Source organism: Pan paniscus, chromosome 5 (genome assembly GCF_029289425.2).
Source record: "Pan paniscus chromosome 5, NHGRI_mPanPan1-v2.0_pri, whole genome shotgun sequence".
NCBI lineage: Eukaryota > Metazoa > Chordata > Mammalia > Primates > Hominidae > Pan > Pan paniscus.
Genome location: NC_073254.2, coordinates 92,359,084 through 92,384,894, shown reverse-complemented (window position 1 = coordinate 92,384,894; position 25,811 = coordinate 92,359,084). Strand labels below are relative to the sequence as shown.

The 25,811-nt window shown below is 35.7% G+C and overlaps 1 protein-coding gene across 50 annotated transcripts in view; it reads right to left on the bottom strand.

Annotated features, from left to right (window-relative positions):
* Window positions 1–637: 637 nt before the first annotated feature.
* RIMS1 (regulating synaptic membrane exocytosis 1) overlaps window positions 638–25,811 on the bottom strand; it is a 516,521-nt gene continuing 491,347 nt past the window's right edge. For all 50 annotated transcript variants that reach the window (XM_034962340.3, XM_034962337.3, XM_034962336.3 and 47 more), the window contains 5 exons: window positions 13,032–13,170; window positions 10,961–11,073; window positions 5,417–5,518; window positions 4,675–4,814; window positions 638–3,277 (listed from right to left, as the gene is read on the bottom strand). In XM_034962340.3, coding sequence (XP_034818231.1) covers window positions 3,059–3,277; window positions 4,675–4,814; window positions 5,417–5,518; window positions 10,961–11,073; window positions 13,032–13,170 — 713 coding nt within the window. In that variant the 3' untranslated portion in view covers window positions 638–3,058. The remainder of the gene's footprint in view (window positions 3,278–4,674; window positions 4,815–5,416; window positions 5,519–10,960; window positions 11,074–13,031; window positions 13,171–25,811) is intronic.

Here is a 25,811-nt window from a genome sequence, read left to right as displayed (position 1 = left end):
TTTGCCTCTTACTGACCCAGCCTAACAGATAATCTTGTGTCTTGTAGACCAAACAAATGAATGATTTAATAGGGTAAAATTCAGTCAACTGTTTAAAAACTATAAATAACTGATGCATTCATGTCTCCAATCTCTTTATTGCCTCAAATTTTATGTTGATGTAACTGTGTTTACTTTGCTTTACAAGTTAAAGCCAGCATGGTCTATAAAAAGTTAAGAGCTCTTAGAAAGACAAGACTAGATCACAAAAGTTATTTTACTACAATGCAAGATGAAAGTAGTGCTTGCTTACCAAGTGTTTCATGAGAGGTGATGATTATTAAATACATGAGCACACTTTCAGGTAAGAAAAAATAATAAAATAACCTAAAAAGTTAATAATGTCTCTTTGAATATATTATTTTGGATATCTATCTATATTTGAAGATACTTTTATTATCTAAGATTCTATTAAAGATAATTCAGTGTAAATGTATTGCTTATTTTTTGTTAAATTGGTATCCTCCAAACCAAAGTTATATAAATTAGTCATGGGTTCAGAAGAAAAAGATGGAAAGAGGAAATATACTATGATGAGAGACGCAGGAATCAATTTTTTGATATGTCACGTACTTGAAATAATTTGGCAATTGGACAATAGAGTTGTCTCTTTTATTAGCACATTCAAACAGCAGCAGAAAACAACCTTCCATTTGATTCTTACTGAGATTTATTATTTTTAATAATGCCACTTTTCAGAAGTATAGTCATGTGCTCACTTAGACAGGCTGACGAAGTGAAAACTTGTATGTGATGCAAAGTACCCTTTGGGCCATCGATTAAGACATAATATAGTGCAGTGACAAGTCAAGTCAAATGCCCACAGCAGACAACAAACCCCAGCCTCCCCTTCCCATGGCCTGGCTCCCATTTTGCACCATAGAACCCACAATGGAAATTTGGCAAGACATAGAACACATATGGCTACTGACTGACATGAAAAGTAAATTTTATTAAACATGTTTACATACATGAATTGGAATTTCATTTAAAAGCACAGGGGAGTGTTAAGACAAGTGGTCAAAATAGAAAGATACTACCCAATTATAATCAGTTGATTCTTGGCCACTAAGACAGAACGGAATCTAATAGAAGTGCACCAATGCTTCAGTTCCTCCTGCTCAGCATGGTGAGCAGTGGTCAATCTGTGCCCTGTGGAATGATGGGCAGATAATTCTGGCATGTGTAAATAATAATAAATAATTCACTTGGTGCAGGCAGTATGTCTATGAATTAAAACCTAGTGTGTACACAGTGTCTACATGTGTTACAGCCCCATAGTAGGAATCTACACCAAAATATGTATTAGAAGGAATTTGGTCCGTACTACATCACGTTTTCCGGAGGGTAAAAAATAAAGTCCATCTATAGACATTTCACCACAGACCCAGAGACTGAGTCTGGCTAAAACCTGCAAAATGTCTATAACAAAAATGGATGGCTTAGATTTCTTGGTTATTTCGGTATAGTAATTAACAAGCAAACTGTACAAGTACATGCAACATACAAGCTGGCCTATGTGGAACTAACATACATTATTAAATAACCTTTTGTTTCTTTTCTTTTTAAAATTTTTTTTTTTTACAAAATGTGCATGCAGCTCTGAACAGTTCCAAGTCATGCTGCTCTATTTGTGTAATCACAAAAGTGGAGGGACTCATAAAAGGAGGGAGAACATATCAATGCACCTGCAGAGACTGCAGTTTGTAGCACATGTACAGAATGTCACAAGGGAAATTCAAGGCCAAGAGAAACTAAATGAAAATGCAAATTGAAAGTTCATTTTGTTTATTTTCCCCCCAAAAAGTAAGATACTTTGCATTAAAAAATCAAGCTTTGTGCTTGCATCAATCTCAAAGAAATGTAAACTAAAATTCAATAAAAACAATAGTTTAGTGCAGAATATTTCAACTGGAATTTCCAGTGGAATATTGAACAGCTCATACCATGCTCTTTCCAGGGCAGATGGGTGTGTCTACACTGAGGCATGGCTGAGAAGCCTGGGCGTAGCTCAAAGTGTCTTAGGCTCAAATCCATTCCTAGTCACCATTTTTGGGAAGTCAAAGTATGGTTTATACACATGAGCATTTTTTTAATATCAGGAAGAAAAAGGCATTACAAGGAGTGTTTTCAAAGTACAATTATGCAGTTAGTTTTAGTCCCCAGCATTAGTTGCAGATTGACTTCTTTAAAAGTCTTCCATGCAAAACAATGGAAACCATAAATTAATTTTCTAGAATGCAAACAGATAGGCTCTTCATTAAAAAAGTACTTCTGTGATTATTTATTTTGGAAGATAACTTTTTGTCTCTTGGGTATCCACACATAAGACTTTAAATAATTATAAAATGAAAGCTAGTGAAACCCTTCCTTGGCTTCACCTTATGTAGCTGTTTAACACTTTGGGGAGATGCTACAGAGACTACTTCAGCCCTTTTTTTTGGTACTTTTGGAAAAAAGAAGGGAAGAATCTCTGTTAGCATCATGAGGCCTGTCATGACACAGCCAAAAAAAACTAGTGGAAATAACAGATGTGGTGAAAACAAAACAAAAAAGAAACGAAAACCAACAAACAACACACAAATAAACAAAACACACAAAAGAACAAAACAACTCAAACATCAGGGAAATAACACTGCTTGTGGTCTGTGCAGAAACGTGTAGAATACAACTTTTCACAGAGTGAGAGTTTCCAGTTTGTTCAATATGGTGTGTGTGTGTGTGCATGTGTGTGTGTACGTGTATGCGTGGATTTAAAGTTTCCTCTTTTTCTATTTGTTAGAAGCATCAGTGACTCTCACCAGCATGTTGATTCTTCCTGTAAATTTGATAGATTGCCTTGTTCTGTCATATGAAGCCATGTTTTAAATAACAATTGGGACATATTATTGAAAAACGACTACAGGCAAAACACAAGTTGATTGTCTGTCTCCAACAATGCTTTCGATCATGAAATATGTGGTTCAGATTATTATCCTGAAAAGTAGAGTTTTATTGGAATGACTCTGGTATGAGTTCACTATGATCGAATACAGGGAGGCCCAGTTGAACTTTCCAGAGATGACTGGGAAGCCCGCCGGGTGAGGGGAGTGAGTGTGGGATCCACCAGTGAGGACGGTGGGAACAATTTGTACCATCCGATCACCATGCTGGACAGGTCGAGTTCTTCCAACAAGATCTGAGCCACACCCATAAAGCATTTGTGGTCCATTCTGCCATAGTCTCCCCAGACAATCACCTGCAGAGATAGAGAAATGCAACATTACCTGGACTTCTCTCTGCTTCACATTCGAAGGGCTCAAAGCAACTATGCTGTAAAAGTGGGCCAGTCAGTGAAGCAGAGGAAAAGAATAATGAATACAACTATCACCAAGGAGAAGGCACAGATAAGAAGATACACTAACCTTAAGGTGCTCATAGACACTTCACAATAATTTTAGTCTGATGGAATGAAGGATTGTGTGTTCCTAGTCAATGAGGAGTATTATCTACATAAGCCATGTTAAAGAAATAAATACATAAGAGTATTTTTATATGAATGCAACACCTTTCTTGTGTAACTACTATCTAATTAGCGATGTACAGGACCATAAAAATCTAAAAATTAAAATTTGTGCAATTTAGGAGGGCAAGATGAGCAATCCAACTCAGTATACCACGGAATGTATGTACCAGAAAGTATGTACAAAGAATGAGAGTATTCATTTGATTTCTTTCGTATTATGGTCTTTTTAGTGAAGGGGTAGGTCAAAAAATAATTGTGAGCTGGTACCTTTTGAGGACTTGCCTGCCAATTTTGATTTAGATGATTAATATTTCAATTAGATCATTAAAAATTACCACAATCTAGGTCAACTTCTATTGGCTACTAGTGTCAGACAAGCCTTCCATTTCACATACTCCCAGGTTCTATTTTCTAATACTTCAGTCGTCTGTAAAGGTTCTCAACTGAACTCATTCACCTGTTTTACACAAGCAGAGTTGGTGGTGAATCACGTCTTTGAAATTTACTGAGTAACTTTGTGAAATTACTTTACCTCTTGAATCTCAGACATAATCTTTAAAATGGGGATAATGATACTTATTGCACATGTTAGTTACAAAATTTAAATAATGTATATAAGCACCTAGAAATGCATCTGGCACTCCACCAGGGCTCAATATTTGCTGGTGTCTGCACACTTCTCTTTTCCTCTCCCTCTTCCTCTTTGTACCCCATGTTTGGTATATAGCAATGCTCAACCAACTATTATTAACATTGTTTTGTTTGCTATATCTGTATCTATCTATCATCTATCTATCTAGTGAGGACATATCTCTATCTATCTATTTATCATCTATCTATCTAGTGAGGAGTGAGGAGGGCTGGGAACAGGGCAAAGCTAGAAGGAGAGGATAGAGAGAGAAAAGACAAGAAGAGAGAGAGATAAAATAAAATTGTTCTCTATTAGACCCACCAAATATTTTTAATATTATATATTATTTATATTATAAACTAACCATTTGAATTTTGTCTACTCAAGAATATTATCCTACATTTATCTTTACCAAATTTTATTCTCTTTGTGTTTGACCATCTCTTCGATGTATGGATAAAACAGACATTTCAATGTAAAAAGCCAAACTATTACTGACCTGAAGAACTTTACCCTGTGGACTTTCATCAAAAACCAGAGACTGCTGATACAAAGGATCAAGGGTTTTTCGTGCAATTCTTGTCTTCTTCTTGGCTATACAGGCCCCATTTTCCAAAAGATATACTTTGACATATGGAGCTAAACAAAGGTATATTAACATATAAGAAATTATTCCTTAAATTCAACTATTTTTTTAATTAGAGAATTCCCTATTAGAGAATTAGAGATGCTTACTGAAAGTTTCCCATTGACTGTTTAAATTACTTAAAATTTCCATTGCTCCATAAATTCTGTTCCTTAAATCTATATGTTACCATTACTGCCATTTTCCTCATTTTGACTCAATGTATACAAAGTTATTTGAAGACTTTGACTTACTTGGGTTACAATGCAGGTTTATATCTTAAAGCTCATTTTTCCCTTTTTATGATTAGAACTATATTCTTTTTTCTTTTGGCTTTCTAAGCGTGCAAAAAGAAAATAATTGACACAAGCTAAGAAACGACCATAACTAAACTTTAAAAAAATATTATAACATACTTCCTAACATCTTCTGAAAGAATAACTGTGCAAGGAAAACCCAAATCCGTTTTAATAACATCAAAGAACACAGACACACTGCTTTTTTAATCAATCAGATGATGCAAAACAGAGCATATGAAATTCAAATGCAGCAAATGTTTTTATTTGTTTGCCTATTAAATAGTCCCTTCACCAAATTCAGGAATACTTCTCCTTACCAGGTGTAGATTTGGAACCAGGCTTTTGTGTGAGGCTTCGTGCTCTAATGACTTCCACTTCTAATTGGCCCTTTTTGTCCTCCATTCCAATTTGTATATCACCTGCAAATGGAAAGGAGCAAGATGTGTTTCAGCTTCTTTGCAGTTATGTGCAGTTAAAACAAAAAGGAGAGCCCGTAACAGACTACAGATTTTTATCTTCATGATTTTGATAAGAAACTAATATTTAGACCCCTCACTCCACAATCCACTTTTCTTTCTCAGTTTCCAAATCAAATTTGGAAACCATTCTCTTATTTTTTCTGGTATTAATACCTCTTATGAGATTTGCAAATTAGTTAATAAATGACTATAACAACACTAAAGTATTTCTATAATTCTTATACTTAATAAGATTTCTTACTCTTATTTCATCCGGTATATAATAAAAAATTGTAACCATATGTATTTTCATTATCCAGAGAAAGCCACCATTAATATTTGGTGAATATCCTAGCATTCTTATACTTCTATCAATCTCTCTGCCTGTCTATCCATCTATCTATTTATCCATCTATCAGCAATCATGATCATACACCATCATTTTATTGACTGTATGGACTACTGCATGGACATGTCATTACCTATTAAATCAGACTCCTATTGATGGAAATAAAGGTTATTTACATAAACTATTTTATAGTGCAGTGTATGTAAATAGGGTTATAATGAACAGTTTTATAAGAATTCTTGTACGCATTCTTGTATCAGTTATTTTTTGAACATAAAATTCCAAGATTTTAAATTTTCATATCTAATAGTATGGACATCCAAAAATTCCATGCATACTGCCAACTCCTCCAGAAAGGTTGTACCAGTTTGCACTATCACCAGAAATATAGCTCTTCCTGCTTCCCACACTCTAACATTGGTATTAGCAATATGTCTAATATCAGTATCAAAAATATGCTTAATTTTTGCCAATCTGGTTAAAACGATATTTTAATTTGCATTTCTTTGATTATTAAGGAGCACTATGTAGCCCATGTATAGTTTGATACAAAATTAGATTAGCAACTAGAATGAGTCCCTTCCTTTTTATTTCATGAAAATATTTGTTTCATAATTTTCATGTCTCTTGAGTTCATATTTATTAGAACTCATCTGTGAAAATATCTGGGTGTATTCTCCCCATTTTTTGGTAAGTAGAATGTTAAATACTGGTAGTTATAGTTCTACTCAGGTTTTTTCAGCTTTCTATTTACTCTTAAATTCTTTGTGGTAGGTTATATTTTTTAACAACTGTCCATCTTAAATAAATTTCCAAATTTTAAGCTTTATTTATTTATTTATTTATTTATTTTTTGAGACAGAGGCTTGCTCTGTCGTCCAGGTTGGAGTGCAGTGGTGTGATCTTGGCTCACTGTAACCTCCATCTCCTGGGCTCAAGCGATTCTCCTGCCTCAGTCTCCTGAGTAGCTGGGACTACTGGCATGTGCCACCATGCCTGGCTTTATTTTGTATTTTTAGTGGAGACAGGGTTTTGCCATGTGGGTCAGGCTGGTCTCAAACTCCTGACCTCCGGTGATCTGCCTGCCTTGGCCTCCCAAAGTGCTGGGATTACAGGTGTGAGCCACCGTGTCCAGCCTAAGCATTTGTATAAGTGGTATCATTCAGCAATTTTCCTTCTTCACTTAGTAATATTTTCTTAGATATCCATCCAAGTTGATGTGTTGAGATCTAGGACATTCCCTTTAATTTCTCTATAATATTGCATTACATGAATGTCATATTTATTTATCTACTCTCCAATTAGGGGTCTTGGTTTTCCTATTTGGTGCTGCTACAAAAAAATGCTGCAAAGAGTTTCTTGAGGATATGTAAATTAGAAGTTGTATTGCTGGGTCACAGCACATCTACATTTTTATTTTTACTAGATGCTGCCATATTATTCCAATTGGTGACTGCACCAAATTATGCTTCTAATAGTAGTGTATCAGAATGCATATTTCTGAATGTCTTTGCTACTTATATTGAAAGATTTAAAGAATTTGGACAATCTGATGTGCAAATACACAAATACACACACACACACGTGTGTTTTGTAGAAACGTTAACAGATAAGTAAACTCCACTCTATTTTCAGTCTGATAATTTTCTATCATAAATTAAAACTGAATTTTATCAAACATTTTTTTGCATACTTAAGATGGTCATTTTTTCTTTTTTATTACAGCAATGTGATCAATTATATTAGTTTTCAAATATTAAACCAACCATGTGTTCATAAAAAAATCCCATTTGGTTGTGACAATATTATTTTTAGCATTGCTGAATTTGCTTTTCTTGGGGTTCATGAGGGTCTCTGGAAAGTATGACTATATTTATTTTCAGTTCTGAAAATTTTTCAATTATATATATAATTTTTATTGTTACATTTTATTGTCTTTATTTTCCATTTTACTTTTTATTTATTGATACATAATATGTACATAATACATGTACATATTTTTGAGGTATGTGTGATAATTTAATACATTCATATACTTTGTTATGATCAAATCAGTGTAATTGGGATATCATTACCTTAAATATTTGTTTTTTCTTTTATGCTAGAAACGTGAATAATTCTCACTCAACCATTATATTTTCAATGGCTTCTGGCCTATACTCCTTCTTTCTCTATTCTGGGACTAATTAGACATATATTAGACCTCACTTTTCTGCTCGGTCTTATAACTTCTTATTCATATTTTCCATTATTTTATGTGTCCAATTAATTCTGGATACTTTCTTATGGCTCTGTCCTCCAATTAACCATTAACCAATTCTCTCCTCAACTCTGTCTAAACTGCTGGTAATTCATCCATTGAATTCTTAAGTTTAGTTTATTTTTCAATTCTATAATTTCTATTGGGCTCTTAAAGATTTGAGTTTTCTGATGAAATTCTCCATCATGTTTTTTATTTTAGGTAATCTTCTTTTTCTTCTTCATGACTTGAGATGATGTCCTGAAATTGCATGAAGAAGCTTTTCCTTGTTTGTTTGTTTTGTACAGACTGTTCAGTTCACCACTCAGTGTGCTCTTTCAATCTCTCAGGTTTTATGTTTTTCTTAAAACAGTTCAGGCATCATTATTTTTCTCCAAAAACTGTCTCTCTATTCTCTTTTTAGGCTCCTATTAGAGTAAGTTTGAGCTTTTTGGTTTATTCTTCCTACATCCTGAATTCTCCTCTCTTACAAAAGATTTTTTTTTTAATTTAAATAAGCCATGTTATTGGTGGTATTCTATAGTTCTTGTAGCTAATTATATCTTAAGCTTTATTCAGTATACTATTTAGCTCATTCAGAGTTTTAAATTTTAAGTCACTATATTTCCCATTCTCTAACTTTCTTTCTTAAAAATATATACTTCTTTTTTGTTTAATAATCTCTTGGTGTTTTTCTCTGTGGATTATATGATACTTTATCTCTGAAAATTTCTAAGTTATTTTTACTTAGTTGAATCATTTCCATTTTCTCAGGCATGGATTCTCTTTATTTGTCTGGTCAGTTGATCAACTTTGTTGTTCTAGACATTCATTAGTTTTATAATTCTGTTTTAGACCTCAGTTCCTAGAAGTCTTTTGTTCTCTTTTTGTCCTTTTAATATTTCTTAAAGATTTCTTTTTAAATCACACACATATCCCCAACTGTTCTATAAAACCTGTTATGTTTATGCATAACTAACTTCTACCTGTCTCTCAACTTCTTGTCTTCCAAAAATTATTGCTTCCAAAATTTTCAATATTTTTATCTGATTTACTTTCTGGAATTTGCCTCCTTATTTGTAAGCACTATACTTATATTTTCCTTTTTGCAGTTTTAGATATTATTATTGACTTCAATTTTGATCTCTTTCACTGCCTTCCTACCCCTACTACATACTTGACAATTTCTGTCATCCCATTCTCCCAATATTAATATTTATATTATTTTGACTATGTAACCTTATGCATAACTTTGTGAACTAGAATATTATAACTACTTCTTATTTCTTAGACAGACCTTCTTTTTCCCTACACTTAATTAGTATCTTTTAAAAAAGCATTTGCTTACATTTTTATGAAGACCTCACTAGTTCAAATCTTAGTTTCTCCTGGTTGTTTATCTCTTCCACAAAAATCAAACCCATTAGGTATTCTATAGATTTTATCTCATGAAGTCTGACATGATGCAATTTGAATGCTGCTTTGAAACCTAGCTGCAGCTATCTTTAGTTCTTCCTTTGCTATCATCCTGGGTATCCCAATCATATTTACCTTGTGAGGAAGCATTTATTTTTTGGTTCCATCTTTTTTTTTTTTTTAGTTCATAATTTTGAAAAGTCGTTTAGTTCATTCGGTCAAAGTAAATCTTCAAGTAGCTTTCTGAGAAATGTTAGAAATGAGGAAAATGATTTGAGGCCTTGCTTGGGGCCGAGTATGTACCTACTCTAGCCTCAAAATTACGTGATAGTTTGGCTGGCTTTTGTATTCTAGGTTGGAAATCTCTTGTTACTCCGAATTCTGAAGGTAATGCTAACAGTCTTCTGGCTTCCAGTATATTGAAGAATCCAATGAAAATACGAAGAGCTCAATGAGAATCTGATTTTTTTTTTTTTTTTTCTTGGAGACGGAGTCTCGCTCTGTCGCCCAGGCTGGAGTGCAGTGCCCTGATCTGGGCTCACTGCAAGCTCCACCTCCTGGGTTCACACCATTCTCCTGCCTCAGCCTCCCAAGTAGCTGGGACTACAGGCGCCCACCACTATGCCCGGCTAATTTTTTTTGTATTTTTAGTAGAGACGGGGGTTTCACCGTGTTAGCCAGGATGGTCTCGATCTCCTGACCTCGTGATCCACCTGTCTCGGCCTCCCAAAGTGCTGGGATTACAGGCGTGAGCCACAGCGCCCCGCGAGAATCTGATTTTTGATAGTTTTTTTGTAAAATTATTTTTCCTCTTAGGAGGCTTGCATGATTTTCTATCAAGCCTCAGTATTGTGAAATTCCACTATGTTGTGTCTTCAAGCTGATCTATTTTCATGCATTTTGCTGAAGTTCTTTCCCACTGCAAGATTACAGACAGATTAACTTAAGTGTTCTCCAGTACTTTTTAGTGTTTTTCTCCACCTTCCCTTTTCTTTTTTATAGTTGAGTCTAAAATATTAACTTTTTTGGTAAGTTGTGTAGGCATGAGGGAATTCCATTAATTTTTTCACACAGGTAAATAGTTATGTTACTATACTTTACTGAACAGTCTTTTTTTTTTTTTCTTCCATGCTGTGAAATGCCACCCTTGTCCTACATTTACATCTATTATATCAGGGTTTCTGGTAATTCAAATATTTATGGCTAATTTTACTTCCTTTTTCATAATATCTCAAATTAGAAAAATGCACTTGAAATTAGAATAGTTGTTTGCAAACAGTAACTGTAGCTAAAATGTTGCTTCTCACTTGTATTGCTATTACACAATTTTAAATATTTTAAATGACTTTGTCAAACACAAAACATCAATTTTCCTGTAGAAAAAAAAAATGATTCTTACCCATTGCAGGGGTGGCAAGGGTTTGGCGGCCAACAAGCTGGGCTGGTCCCAATCCATCAAGAAAATCACTGAATTGACTGTCAGCTCCCAGTCGCACTCCAGGAAATATTAAACTATCAGCAAAAGGATAAAAACCAAAGGAAAAAACCCATGAAATCTTCTAGAATTCTTTTCACTAGTTTCCACTTGACTAATTATGATCATGAAACATAAATATTACTTAGACAATCTGTTTTTTTAATTGATTCTTTGCATTGCCTTTGAGCCAAGCATATGAGGCTTAACATTGACTGAGGAAAGGTGTAAACTCCCAATTTAACACCTAATGCCCTATTCAAGAGGGCTCAGTTATAGTTTTTAATATACCAAGTTCCAAATCCTTATATAAATGTGTTGCTGACAAAAAAACATAAGATGCGAATTTTTATATCATAAACTTCACACAGATACTTGCTCATGAACATTAGGTAACATTCATGCTAAATTTTTAAAGTGGCCAATAATTTCTTGAATAAATGTTATAACATAGTTCAAGTTCTTATTTATAAACATTTAATTGATTCAAAGATGAATTATTTGAGACTTTTATTTGGTTCCAATGGAAATTAATTGGTTAAAAAATCTGTATTTCTTCCTATAATACAACTTCCTGATAGCCCCAGGATGTAAGCTGCACAAGGGCAGTGCCTGTTCTCTTCTTGTTGACTGATGTAGTTATCACTGGGTAATGACAACTATGCTCAGTATGTGATAGGCATTCAATAAGCATTTTTTGAATGAGCATATTTCTATAGAGACTTACTCTTTCCATTGTGCTTTCACATCTATTATTTCTTTTAACCAAGGGAATTAAATGGGACACAGATTATAATCCCATCCAGAGACCATGAAAATAAATCCAAGAGATTAAGTGGTTTATGATGGAGGCAAATTTTATTTGTTACTTTTTTATATCAGAAAATGATGTGTTCAAGTCTCATTTGTATATTACTTTATGCTACTTCATCAAATATGGGTATTTTGTCAGTAAGTTTATCTCTGTAACTTTCATACCTGCTGATTTTTGTTCTTATATTCCTTACTGGAAACATGCATAACAAGCCAATCATTTGACCAACGAAACAGAGACCAACTAGTTTCAGGAATGGGAAAGAATATCACAAACAGTAACTTGGCATAATTCTGTTAAATTTTCTAAACAATATAGAAAAATTCCAGTAAAGACAAGAAATTAGAAATATCAAATTGGTATATGAGTAATGTGAATGGTAATGAACAAATAATTATGGAAAATTTATATGTGGTGAATCTCCATGTAATCCAAAACAACACATTAATTACTTATTTGTAAGATCCACTACCTCAGTAAAAAGTCAATTTTACCAGAAATATTCTCAAGCACAGGAAGAAGCAGGTTTTGTGCAGGATCCATATGAAATGGTAAAAAAAAAAAAAGAAAGAAAAAGAATCGAACAGAGTAAATTTTTAAAAATCGTATTCTATTTTTTCAGAATTAACTAAAACATTTTAGTCAGAAAAATAATGAAGCTGATAGACCCTGGATTATTTCCTAAGGTAAAAATGAGTCAGCAATGTTTTAAAAACAAGAAAATGTAACTTACATATATGACAGTGTTAGACTTAGAAAAGCTTAGGGTCCAAAATAGCTTGGAGAAAATTAAGAAAATGGGAAATCAGTTCCTTACTTATAAATTTTAATTTGGACTTTGGTGACAGGGACAGACTATGAGTTTCCCATATGAAAGAGTCCATTACCTGTGGCATTTGTGCACTAAACATCCGGTAAGGAACTAGTCTGGGCTTTCCTAGATGGAGGAAATCAATTTGTTCATGTGGACTCAGAATTTCTTCACCCTTTGAAAGGTATGAATGACCAGGTGTAGAGGTGTGTCCATGTGTACTTACTTATAAGCCATCAGGGTGGTTTAAAATGGATGGTTGAACTTCTGATTAAATAGAGAAGCTGCACAGTAACAGTGGCTTTGTTATCTTACTGATTAGTACACAATTCCTGGTTCCACAGCCATGCAGACGTGCTGACAGCACTTACTTGCCCTCAGAGCTGTAACTGTTGATGCTGCCGTCAGTAGACTCTCGGCTCGGCTGCCTTACCATCTTTCTCATTTCAGCTGCCATGCCTGTTTCTGTGCTTCTCTGGATGGTACTTTTTAACTTTTTGTGGCCAGACTCTGACAGGAGAGAGTAAAAGAAACTCTAAGTTTTATTTAGACAGTTTACTCCTGAATATCAATTGATCCTGCAAATACAATAGTTAATTTTACACATAATTACAAATTTAATCAGAAAAATAGTAACCTAAGGGAGTACTTTGCTTGATTCAGGCTCCTTGCCAAAGTATGCTTGGCTAAGGGGAGTACCACTGGATGCTATGCCATGGCCACAGTTTCAGTGACTGCCTAAATCTCAATCAGCCAAAATGAAATCATTGTATTATTGATGGTGACAACTTCAATGAAAATCTGAATTTGGCACCCAACTGTTATGTGGAAAGATAATGGTGAACAATCTAATAGGTTTCTCCTAATACGGAATTCACTAAATGTGTATGAATAGTCCTAAAGGACAGGTCGTGTTCTTTTAAGGAGAAGGTGCATTTGGAACCCAGTATGAAAAATACCACAGTTTTACTGTCACGTATCAGCAATCCTCATAAAGAGAAACTAGTATTTTAATTGATGATTTTTGCAGCACTTTAACATACACTATATAATATTTATACTTATTTATACTCCATATAGATTATGGAGTTAGGTGTAACAGGTTTTATCTTAATTCAAAGACTACACAGCTATCTCATGGCCTTTTGACTCAGCTGCATGAGTTCTGACTGGCAGTTTGGGGTGTACACCTCCATTTGTACTGGGAATTACATACATTTGCATTTCAGTTCTTGATAAGCTCAGAGGAATTTTCCTGAGCCACTTTGAAATGCACTAACCAGCATTCTATTCATAGCACGGAAATAAATTCTAAAATATTTACTTGCTTACATGTATAAGCAGTATCAGTAGGTTAGGAAAACTGTTAGACTTTATTACATCTATACGTCCTATATAAATTTCTGGTTTTTGCTTTAGTTTCTGTATAGTATCATATAATACCCATTAATAATATATGAACAATGCTCTATATACATAATTACATACATAACTACTATATAAACACATTAACTTTTCAATCCACATAAAACCTTTACAAAGCAGGTACCTAAATACACTCTTAGATAAGCCATTTGAAACACTGCATTTTTTCCCTCTCATTTTTGGTCACTGGATTCCTTTTGTAAATTGTCTAATCAAAGATATAACAGGTTATGCTATATGAACTTAATGCTGATCCTTCCTACACATTTAGTATGTTCATTAAAATTTTTATTTCTTATTGTTCTTAACCTTTTTATTGCTATTTTTGCTTACAAAGACAATATATGTATGTTACAAAATATTTAAATGTTACAGAAATTGCCAACATTGAATGCCCCCTATAATTTCACCACTCAAGGAAGACAATGGTTAGTAATTTGGGAACTATTTTTTCTTTATACCTATACAAGCTTCTTCACTTGGCTACTGTGATCCACATTCTCCATTTTTCCTTCTTTGACATTGGTTGTTACTTCTCAGTCTCTTCTGCTGGATTTTTCCTCTTTGAGATTTTTAGAAATAGACAATCCCTAGACCTCAGGCCTCAGACCTTTTGCTTTCTTCTACACTTACTTCCTAGGTGATCTCTAACATAGCTTTAACATAGCTAACAAAGCCACCTATGCCCTTGTGCCTCCCAAATATACATCAAGGTCTTAGCCTTTCCCATAAATGCTGAAGTCATTAATCCAATTGCCTAGTAGCTCCATTTACAGATCTGATAGGCACTTCAACATTAACATATCCAAGACAGAACTCTTCCCCACCTCCACCACACTACCACCTCCTACTACTAAATCCTCCTCCCACAGTAAATGGTACTACAATTCACTTGGGTGATAAGGCCTAAATCCTTGTAATCATCTTTGATTCCTCTAACACACCCCACACCCAATCCATCAGCGAATCCTCTTGGCTTTGCCTTCAAAATGCATCACAAATCTGGTCATTCTTCTTCCTCTCCACAGCTCCAACCCTATGTCCAGACACTATCATCTCTCAAAAGAGCAGTGCCATACCCATACAGCTAGTGTCACTGCTTCTATTCCTTTCCTCCTCAGAATATTCTTGACATAACAGCCATGGTGAGTCTTTAAAAATGTAAATCTGAATATATCATTCCCCTGCTCAAGATCTTATAATGATTAATCACCAAAGTAAAATGAAAATCCAAAATTGTTATCGTGGCCCAGGAAATGCCATATCATCTGGTCCTTGGACATCTCACATCTCATCTTCTGCCCCTCATTCCATATGATCAATGCTCTCCAGTCACACTGTCTTCCCTGCATTTCCTCAAGCCTGCAAGCATGCTGCTTCTGGGCCTTTTTTACTTCTGTTTGTCTCTTCTGACTTTCTTGCCTTGCTCCTTATTCAGATTTCTGCTTCAAGACAGGCTGTCTCCTCAGGGAGGCTTTGTATAGTATCCCTTTGCTGTGCTTTTTCTTCAAAGCACTGCTTTATCTGCCATTAAACCTTTATCTGTTTGTGGTCTGTTTTCCAATTAGAATTTAATTTCTATGCGAGCAGGGTCATTGTGAGTATTGTTCACTGTTATTCCTCGTATCTAGAACAGGGGTATAAACTGTTGATAGTGAAATCACACCACATATACTAATGTGCAATTTTCACATTCCATTTAATATAATGTAACACAAACAGGTATATATTTATTCTTTTTAAAGATTGCACTATTCCATTTTATGACTATGTGGTTCATCATTAAACCATCTCTTTATTGATGGGCTATTGGATATTTCCAGTTGTTATAGGAGAGCTTCTACAGAATGAATTACTAGAAGTTGAAATGCTACTGAAAGGGTAGGAATCTGTTTAATTTAAATAGCTATTTCTAAATTCCCCTTTAGAAACATTGTAGTGATTTATACTCCTACCAAGAGTCACATGGATGTTCCCACTTACCTACCTATGGCTCAAGAATTCTCTACCTATCCCCTTTTTGGACTCTTGTCTTGCCCACTTGACTTGTCATTGTGGAACGTGCACACTTACCGAAGGCAGGGACTTCATCTATGGCCATTGTAAATGCTGTTTAGTTTAGTTTTGGCATTTATTCATTTATATGTTGATTCCTTTCTAGAGGTAATTCATTTGTGAAGTCAGTATGGTAGAGCAGTGGCCACTCATGGCCACATACTGGCCAGATCTCACTTGAAGGACAGGGGTAAGCCCCAGGGGTATATTACCAAAGTATTGAGCCAAGATGAATTACAAGTGTTTATCCAAGACAGCATGAGATAATAAAATCTGGGTAGAACACCAGTTATTGAAAATCACGAGGATCATGGCTAGAGAAATTGCAGGAACTTTAAATCTAAACGGTGAGGTGCTGCTGAAAACTGGAGGAGAAACAGTTAAGAGGATCAACAATATGGCGGGTTCAGGTTAGAGTGTTAGTTCATTCTGTTTTTTGTTCATTCATCTATCCTATAAATATTTATGGAGCATCTATTATGTGTCATACACTGCTCGAGGTGCTGGAGATATATGGATGGATGAGAAATTTCCTGCTTTAAAGGAGCGTAGATTCTAGTTTGCGTGTGTATACAAGAAAGACAGCGAATAGGACGAGCGCGGTGGCTCACGCCTGTAATCCCAGCACTTTGGGAGGCCGAGGCGGGTGGATCACGAGGTCAGGAGATCGAGACCATCCTGGCTAACATGGTGAAACCCTGTCTCTACTAAAAATACAAAAAAATTAGCCGGGTGTGGTGGCGGGCGCCTGTAGTCCCAGCTACTCAGGAGGCTGAGGCAGAAGAATGGCGTGAACCTGGAAGGCGGAGCTTGCAGTGAGCGGAGATTGCGCCACTGCACTCCAGCCTGGGCGACTGATCAAGACTCCGTCTCAAAAAAAAAAAAAAAAAGAAAGACAGTGAAACAAAGAAGATACAATATCGCTGATAGGGAAAAAATTAGGCAGGATGAGAGGGGTAGAGAGTGATGAGGTAGAGCGGGAATTGTTTTGTTTGAAAAGGAGCCAGGGTCTGATTAAGCAGGGCAGGGGGAAGTGACGACACAAGCCATGAGGAAAGAGGGAAGCAGTACACTGCGGGGATCAGTCCTGGTGACGGGAGGCTGTGAGTAATGGTGGCTGTGGCAGAGGGGAAGGGGAAGGCTGCAGTCTTGCAAGTAGTGCACAGGTCCCCAGGCTTCCTCTCCAGTCTTTGTAATGTCGATGTTGACTCCAACCCAGAGGCTCTGTCACCAGTGATCTCGGGCTCTGTGTGTTGCTGGCAGTCCAGATGATGGTGAAGTGCAGACTGTCAATAACTGATTTCTCTTGCATTATCTAACACAGGTTTCACATGATTGTTGTTTATTACATATTTGGTGACAAATGAAAATGAAAACTGAAAAGAAAAACTTTAAAAGTGAATAATCTTTATTCATTTGTATATTTTAGTTGGGATATCAAGTTTTCTTAAAGAAGGGTATATCTACAGGGTGTCTCAAAATTCTTACAGCAGTTTTAAACTTTAATAGCTTCCACGGTGTAAAGGACACAAATGCTTGAAAAACATCATTTGAGGGGCTAGTTATTGAATTTTCTTTTATATTTACTTGATTTTGTGAATTTGAATATTTTTAATATTAAAGTTTTTGTTTTAGTCCTGCTGAATGAAGATGGCAGATGAACTGACATCTAACTGTTGTCTTATTCATATTAATAAATATTCATGAAAAGAGCTTCAATTGATTAAGCAATATAAAGGTCCAGGCAGAAACTCAATAAACAGTTCTAGTTTTAAATTTGCCTTATTTAAATTCATAAGGGCCCCAATATTAATTTGGAATGTGAGGATTAGAAGAAACATTGTTTTATAGATGTGGAAACTGTAAATCTGGAGAAACAGAATTCATGCAACAAATTCGTTCAGCCCTTACTCTGGGTCCAGTCTTTTCCAGATGCTGGTAATACAGCAATGAGCACAACAGACAAAATCCCTGCCCCAATGGAGGTTACATTCTAGTGGATATAATGACTTGCTTAACATCACATTAGTTAGCAGCAAAAGCTGAATTAGAAACCTGTCTTTCTAAATCTTAGTCTTGCAATCATTCCATTATACAACATTTTAGGAAAATGTAAAGTCTGGTCTTTTTTATTTTGCAAATAGAACAATGGTTATCTACACAGGTATTTTTATGTATACATTCACATATGGCTTTACAAGTTAGTTTGTAAAAGTTTGTTAAAAAGCACATATATTCTATACAAGCACAAATGTATAATTATCTGCATCTATGTACATATACTGTAATTATAACAAACGTGTTACATCTATGTAATATGTTTAATGTCAATATAGTCCATTAAAATATGTACAATATTAGAAAATGCTTTTATGCTTTTAGGAATGCCATCATTATTAATTATTTGTATCCATTGAAGAATCATTAACCTTATAAAGACATAAAGTCTACTACAAATTATGACATGAAACCTTTGATTTGTGAACACCATCTGAAGTATTCTATTAAGAATAAAAAAGATTAGAAAAGTAGTGCATTTTAATATTCTCTAGTCACATGAAAAATTACTAAAATCCAAAATGTCTGGGGGCAATATTTCACCCGTGTTCCGGAAGGGCAAACTTTCTCTCAAAGAGTATTCCAAGAGGTGTCATATTTACAGGTGAACTCTTTCTCTCTTTGCTTATTTAGAGATATGTGTTATATTTAGAAACATCCACTGACTTATTAATTCATTCTATAAATACTCATTAAACACCAAGAACCTATGATATAGGCATTGTTCTAGGTGCTTCAGATACAACAGTAATAAGATAGAATAGGGAATACAATAAACATGTATTTTTAAGTTAGGACCATGAGAAACAGGTCAAGGCTAGAAAGATAGAGAGATAGAATATATTGACATGCAGATACAATTAAAATCTATGCTGCTAAATATAAGAACCTGGGGAGGAAATACACATAAAGAGTAAAGAGAACGGAGCTTGGAATATTCCCACAGTTAGAGGTACAGAAGAAAATCAGGACTGTCAAGGAGGCTGAATAGGAGGACCTTTTAAGGTGGGGGAAAAGCAGTAAGTGCAATGGTACAGAAATCAGAAGAAGTAAGTGTGTCAAGAACTAAAAAAATAATGTTGATTACTACTTAAGAGGTTTAGTAAGAAAAAAATATAGACATGACCACAGTGCTTGGCTTCATGGAGATAACTGACTGAGAGGAGTAGATTCAGTGAAGCAGTAAGGTTAGGTGCCTGAAAGGAGTGGCCAGTCAGAAGAGGGAATGAGAGGTGAGTAAATAGAGACAGCTCCTATGACTATTTTGTAAAGGTTTGTCGTGATTGAGAGGTAGTGTTTGGAAAGTCACACAGTATTAGGGGAGGTTGTCCTTTTCTTTAAGATGTGTGGTAGTAGAGCTTGTTTCTATGTAGATTGGAATAATTAGATGAACAGGGAAAAACACATTGTTAGACTTAACGTTATCGGTTGGAGAGATGCATAAAGATAGAAAACATCAGATAAATCATCTTCCAATCAAAGCAGTCTCTGAGGCCAAAGCAGTCTCTGATGGAACTGGATACACTATCCAACTCCATCAATTAATTGGAAAAATCAATAAAAGAGTATCACCTGATTAAGCAATTTAGGTCCAAAATAAATGCAATAATGGTTTGTTAACTCACAAAAACAAAGTATCAAGTAAGCATAACCTTTTTGGTTATTCTGAAATAATATTTTTTTTTTATTTTTGAGGTGACAAATTCAGTTATTTTGTAAAAATTAATTATTTTTTTAAGAGACAGGGTCTTGCTAGGTCTCAGTAACAAGATCACAGTAAGCTATGATTATGCCATCACTAGGCTGGAGTGCAGTGGTGTGATCACAGCTTACTGTTACCTTAAACTCCTGGGCTCAAGCGATCCTCTCCTCTCAGCCTTCTGAACAGCCAGGACTACAGGCACATGCCACCACACCTGACTAATTGTTTTAGTTTTTTTTTTTTTTTTTAGAGATGGGGTCTTGCTATGTTGCCCAGGCTGGTCTTCAACCCCTGGCCTCAAGTGATCCTCCCATCTCAGCTTCCCAAAGTGCTGGGATTACAGGCATGAGCCACTGTGCCTGGCCAAAATTCAGTTGTTTTTTTCTTTCTTTTTGTGGAACCGCAGTGAGAACTTGAAAATTCAGTTTAAAAAAAATTGTTGTGGTTAGTATATTATACTTGTTCATTTTGTCCTTTAGTCATTCAACAAACTATTTCCTTAGTGCTTTGTGCCCCAGTACTGTATATGTAAGTGTGAAAAGGAAAGAAACCCATCAACCATTTCATAGTCTAGAAGGAGACATAGACAAGTAAAAGTCTCATTGTGATGTGGTATAAGTGCTGTGCAGTGGGTTTATTTTATATGTATTTAACTTTATGTATTTATGTTATGTAAATTCAATGATATGAAGAGAAGAAGAGGAGAGAATAATTCAAGCAGTGAGTGTGAGTCGCAGCTTGCAATGCCACTTAATGAGCATGTAAACTGGAGAGATCATGAGCTGAGAAATGCAAATCTTCTTTGTTTCAGTTCCTCAAGATAATTCTTGTGTTTATGAAGATTTCTAAAAAAAGGCTGCCTAAAAGCAAGCCAATGGCTTTATCTGGATTCAAACAAAACAGCACCAATGTAGTCAAACTGTGTAAAAGCAGACAGTATTGGACTTATTGAGAGACTGTAGATTGCTATTCAAGAGATTTTCACAGGAAATTTTAACTCTGTGTAGAGGTAGAGGACGGATGGAGGCAGGGTGGAAGGGAATTGTATAGTTGTATTTCAAGCCAGGAGAGCAGCATAGGTAAAGGTCCTGAAGAGAAAGAGTATGGTCCCTCGAGATAACTACATTTCCTGAATCACCAGAGTTAATTTAATGGTGAGTGAAGATAGTGAGGTGTGAAGCCAGAGAAGTAAACACTGGAGGGTCTTTTATCTAAGGCCCTCAGGGTGCACAGTGACATATCATTTGAACTGATGTTGTATTGTTATTAATGCTATCCTTAATAATCTCAAGGTCCTGGTCTTCCTTATACAATTTTACCCATATACAATTGTGTGTAGTTTGTATTACATGCAATATAATATAGTAATATTGTCATCTATCTCCAACAATTATTATTTAAAAGAAAATATGCAGCAGCTCTCCTATGTTGATGTCAGATGCTTCCAATGCGTGGTAACCATATAGTTGGAATTTTTTATTAGTCTTCCCTAATAGTGCCATCATTTTCTTTAGTATTTAAGCAAATAAACACAAATGTTCCTTTTGTGTTGTGCCAAGGTTTTTGAATATATTTTATCCTAAGCCAGATAAGTACAACTTGTAAAAATTTCATAGGTTGGAGGATTATTTTTAGAAAATGGCACAAGAGTTCTTTGGCTTTCATTGTTTTCCTCATTTTCTCTCACTTATTCTCCAGGTTAATCCTATCAGTCATAAACTCCACTATTTTCCTTCCATTTTCCCATTTTCCAAAGATATTTCTAATGAAAGAATACAGTGGTCAAGAAACTAAAAACAGTATCATTCTGAGTATTTTTGTGAGATAGATGGAATCATTCTTTTGATGATATTTTCCTTCAAGAGAATATTTCAAATCTTTCCTAGTGATGTACTTATCCACTTTTATTGCATTTCCCTAACCCAAAAGATATAAAATGTTTTATTTTGTTACAATGTACTTTAAGTTATTTACAGATACTACTTCAGAAAAGGATTCATCTGTTCGAACATTGACCTTTATTTTTATTTTCAGCTCTTCCGTGGCTAATAGCTATTCTTTCATTAAAAACCTGGTATTGCTATGATTGACTATAAAGCCTTGCCTGTCAGATCTACTTAAATCACTCAGTTACACTTACATTTTCAGCAAAATGTTAGCTAACATAACTTTGATTTTTCCATTCGCTGAGCTATTGAAAGTATAAACAATAGCAAGTTCAACATGGCTTTTCGTATGTTTTAAATAATCTTCATATTAAACTTAATAAGGCTGCCCAAAAATATTTAAGTAACGAGATTTGTATACACTGAAACATACCATCTGTACTACCTCTTATTTTGGCTAAAGCCAGATAAGAGAGCGGGAAACATCCAAATGCTGAACTTCTCACTCGTGTAAATTGTTTGATTTCACAGCTTCAATGTTTCCAAAGTATTTCTAGTGTTAGGAGCTAAATTATGTCCCTCTAAAACACATGTTGAAGCCCTAACCACTGTACCTCAGAATGTGACTGTAGTTGTAGAAAAGGCCTTTTAAAGCAGTGATTAAGTTAGAACGAGATCATTAAAGTTGACCCTAATCCAATTTGACTGGTGTTCTTATAAAAGCTGGAGATCAGGCCTCACAGAGACACCAGGGGCCACCGGCACAAGAGGGACCACCCTAGGAAGACGCAACAAAATGGTGGCCAACAGCAAGCCAAGGAGAGAGCCTCAGAAGAAACCAAACCTGCTGACACATCGATCATGAACTTTTGACCTCTCGAATGTTAAGAAAATAAATATCTGCTCTTTAAGCCATCCAGTCTATGGCATTTTGTTACAGCAACCCTAGTAAATAAACACATTTAGGGAGTGGATTTTATTATTTTATCATGTTATTTAATAATTGTGATAATTTAGATACTTTAAGCATGTGGGGATAAATAATCACCTAAATTGTCTGAGGATGAGATTAAGCCCCAAATACTGGAATGGACTTGTTTTTCAGGTTGCCTTAAATAAGAAGTGGTCGGAAGGCCAGGCATGGTGGCTTATGCCTGTAATCCCAGCACTTTGGAAGGCCGACGTGGGAGGATTGCTTGAGTCTAGGAGTTCAAGACCAGTCTGGGCAACACAGCAAGACCCTATCTCAATTAAAAAAAAAAAGTAATCTGAAGTATTACACGAGTATACTGAAATCATTTATTAACAACTCTTGACAACGGGAAGATAAAGGCTCAGATTTTATTTGCTCAGTAGTAGTAAAAATAGCACATGTACTTCACATTCGTTTTCTTTACTCTTCTTTGGTCTAAGTTAATACCTCAGATGAAGCTGGATTTCATTTACTAAGCATAAACCTAGAATATCTCCTTACTATCTACCACCCTGACTATAATAATAAAGTAATACTTCAGGTTGAAGCCTAGAAAGAAGCAAATGCTTTATTGCATTGTTTCATATATATATATATTATACTTTAAGTTCTAGGGTACATGTACACAACATGCAGGTTTGTTACATATGTATACATGTGCATGTTGGTGTGCTGCACCCATTAACTCATCATTTACATTAGGTATTCCTCCTAATGCTATCCCTCCCCCATCCTCCCACCCCACGACAAACCCCGGTGTGTGACGTTCCCCACCCTGTGTCCAAGTGTTCCCATTGTTCAATTCCCACCTATGAGTGAGAACATGCGGTGTTTGGTTTTCTATCCTTGCGATAGTTTGCTTAGAATGATGGTTTCCAGCTTCATCCATGTCCCTACAAAGGACATGAACTCATCCTTTTTTATGGCTGCAAGTATTCCATGGTGTATATGTGCCATATTTTCTTAATCCAGTCTATCATTGATGGGCATTTGGGTTGGTTCCAAGTCTTTGCTATTGTGAATATATATTTTTAAAAACTTTTATTTAAACTCAAGGTTTTGGGGAATCTTTCCTCCTATCCAATCTCAACAGGCAGACTAATATTCCAAGTGGAGCCTGGACCAGAAGTGGTTTGAGGGGCAACTCTGGACTCAGAATGCCTGGATTCAAGTACCACCTCTACCACTTACTAGTTCTGTGCCTGCAGGCAGCCTACTGAGCCTTTTACACCTTAGTTTCCTCATCTATGAAATGGGGGAATCAAAATACCTAGCTCATAGGGTTGAGTATTAAACGAGATAATTCATGTAAAGCACTCAGGAAAGTGCCTGGAACCTATTTAAAGTCATCTATTGTTACAGAATAAGATCTCAAAGTATTCTGCACAGATTACGTCTTCAAGTAGAATAATGCCAATTCTCCTTGCTCCATTCAAAGCACATGTTCTTTCCGGGCCTCACATTTAATTCCAAATGCTATTTAGAATGCCGTAAAATTAAGCTGCAACATGTCACAGATAATTACACGTGCCCCCAATATCTATTCATTCTCACCATTTGTTTTACTGGTAAACTTCCTATCCTCTAAGTTAAGGACTGACCACATTTCCCTTCCCTCCTCTGCTCTTGAAGGCATGGGGACATGATGGTGGGAGCTAGAGCAGCTACTTTGGGTCTAGGATAGGAGAATTTGATGAAGCTGGCGAAGCCTAGTCCTCTGACATAAAGGAGTCGCCATAACAGCCCAGACTGGGAAGACCACTGGAACTATTATGTAAGAGTCTTGATTAAACACTATCTGTGTGTGCCTTGTTACAGCACCCTATCGTGTACCACAGAAGATAATATTCTAAATCAAACCCAGTGTGGATTTTTGAAATAATAAAATTAGTTTTAGGAATAATAAAGAATAATCTCAGTTCTGTAGCTTCAGATAGAACATTTTAGTCCTCTACAGTTTCATGTTTGGAAGAATAAGGCTCCTCTAATAAGAGAGTTAATGGAAATTTCTTCCCCACAAAGTCTCAGAGAATGTTGGGTTAGAGGGGACGATTCTAGCAATAAACACCGTTTATTAAATACCCTCATGGCACCCCACAGGGTACAATAAACAGAGGTGTCCTTTTCCTTTTCTTTTCTTGTCTTTTGAGACAGCATCTCACTCTGTCGCCCAGGCTGGAGTGAAGTGGCATGATCTCGGCTCACTGCAAACTCCATCCCCCAGGTTTAAGCGATTCTCCTGCCTCAGCCTCCTGAATAGCTGGGATTATAGGCACCTGCCACCACGCCTGGCTAATTACTATTATTATTATTATTTTAGTAGAGACAGAATTTTTCCATGTTGGCCAGGCTGGTCGTGAACTCCTGACCTCAGGTGATCCACCCGCCTTGGCCTCCCAAAGTGCTGGGATTACAGGCATAAGCCACTACACCTGCCCTGAGGTGTCCTTTTCTAATAGTTTAATATTCTGAAACAAACACACATGTATGAAGTTCTTAATTATTGTGTGGAAATGACTGTACTGCACAAGTTATAGATAGAAGAGAGGGTTTTAGGTCACAAAGAAAATTAAGAAAAAGTGTTTTCTATATTCTGTAAAATGGAATAGATTCTCTGTACTTCTTACCACATTCCACAAAATAAATTAGATGGATTTTCATCAAAAGTGGGGTGGTTTGATTTAGAATAGAAGCTATGCAGTATTGTGAAATTCCTGTTGGGAGACCCAGCAGGGCAACTTAAAGAGATAGGCAGCAATTCTTGAGAAAACCTGAAACAGAAGTACAATTGATCTAGGAGAGATGTGGCATATGTAATTAGTTATCACTAAAGAAGCCCCCACACTGAAAATTAAAATCACAGCATCAGGTACTCTAAATGGTAGGGTGATAAGGGATAATTGGGCAGTTTCCTGTTGGGGGACTCAATGTACCTTGAAACAACAGCAGAGCAGGTATTTATTTATTCTTGAGTGCTTATGATTTTCCCAATTCACAATGGAGAGGCAGACAGCATGTGTAAGTATACTTTTGTAAGGATGGGTGAGGTAAA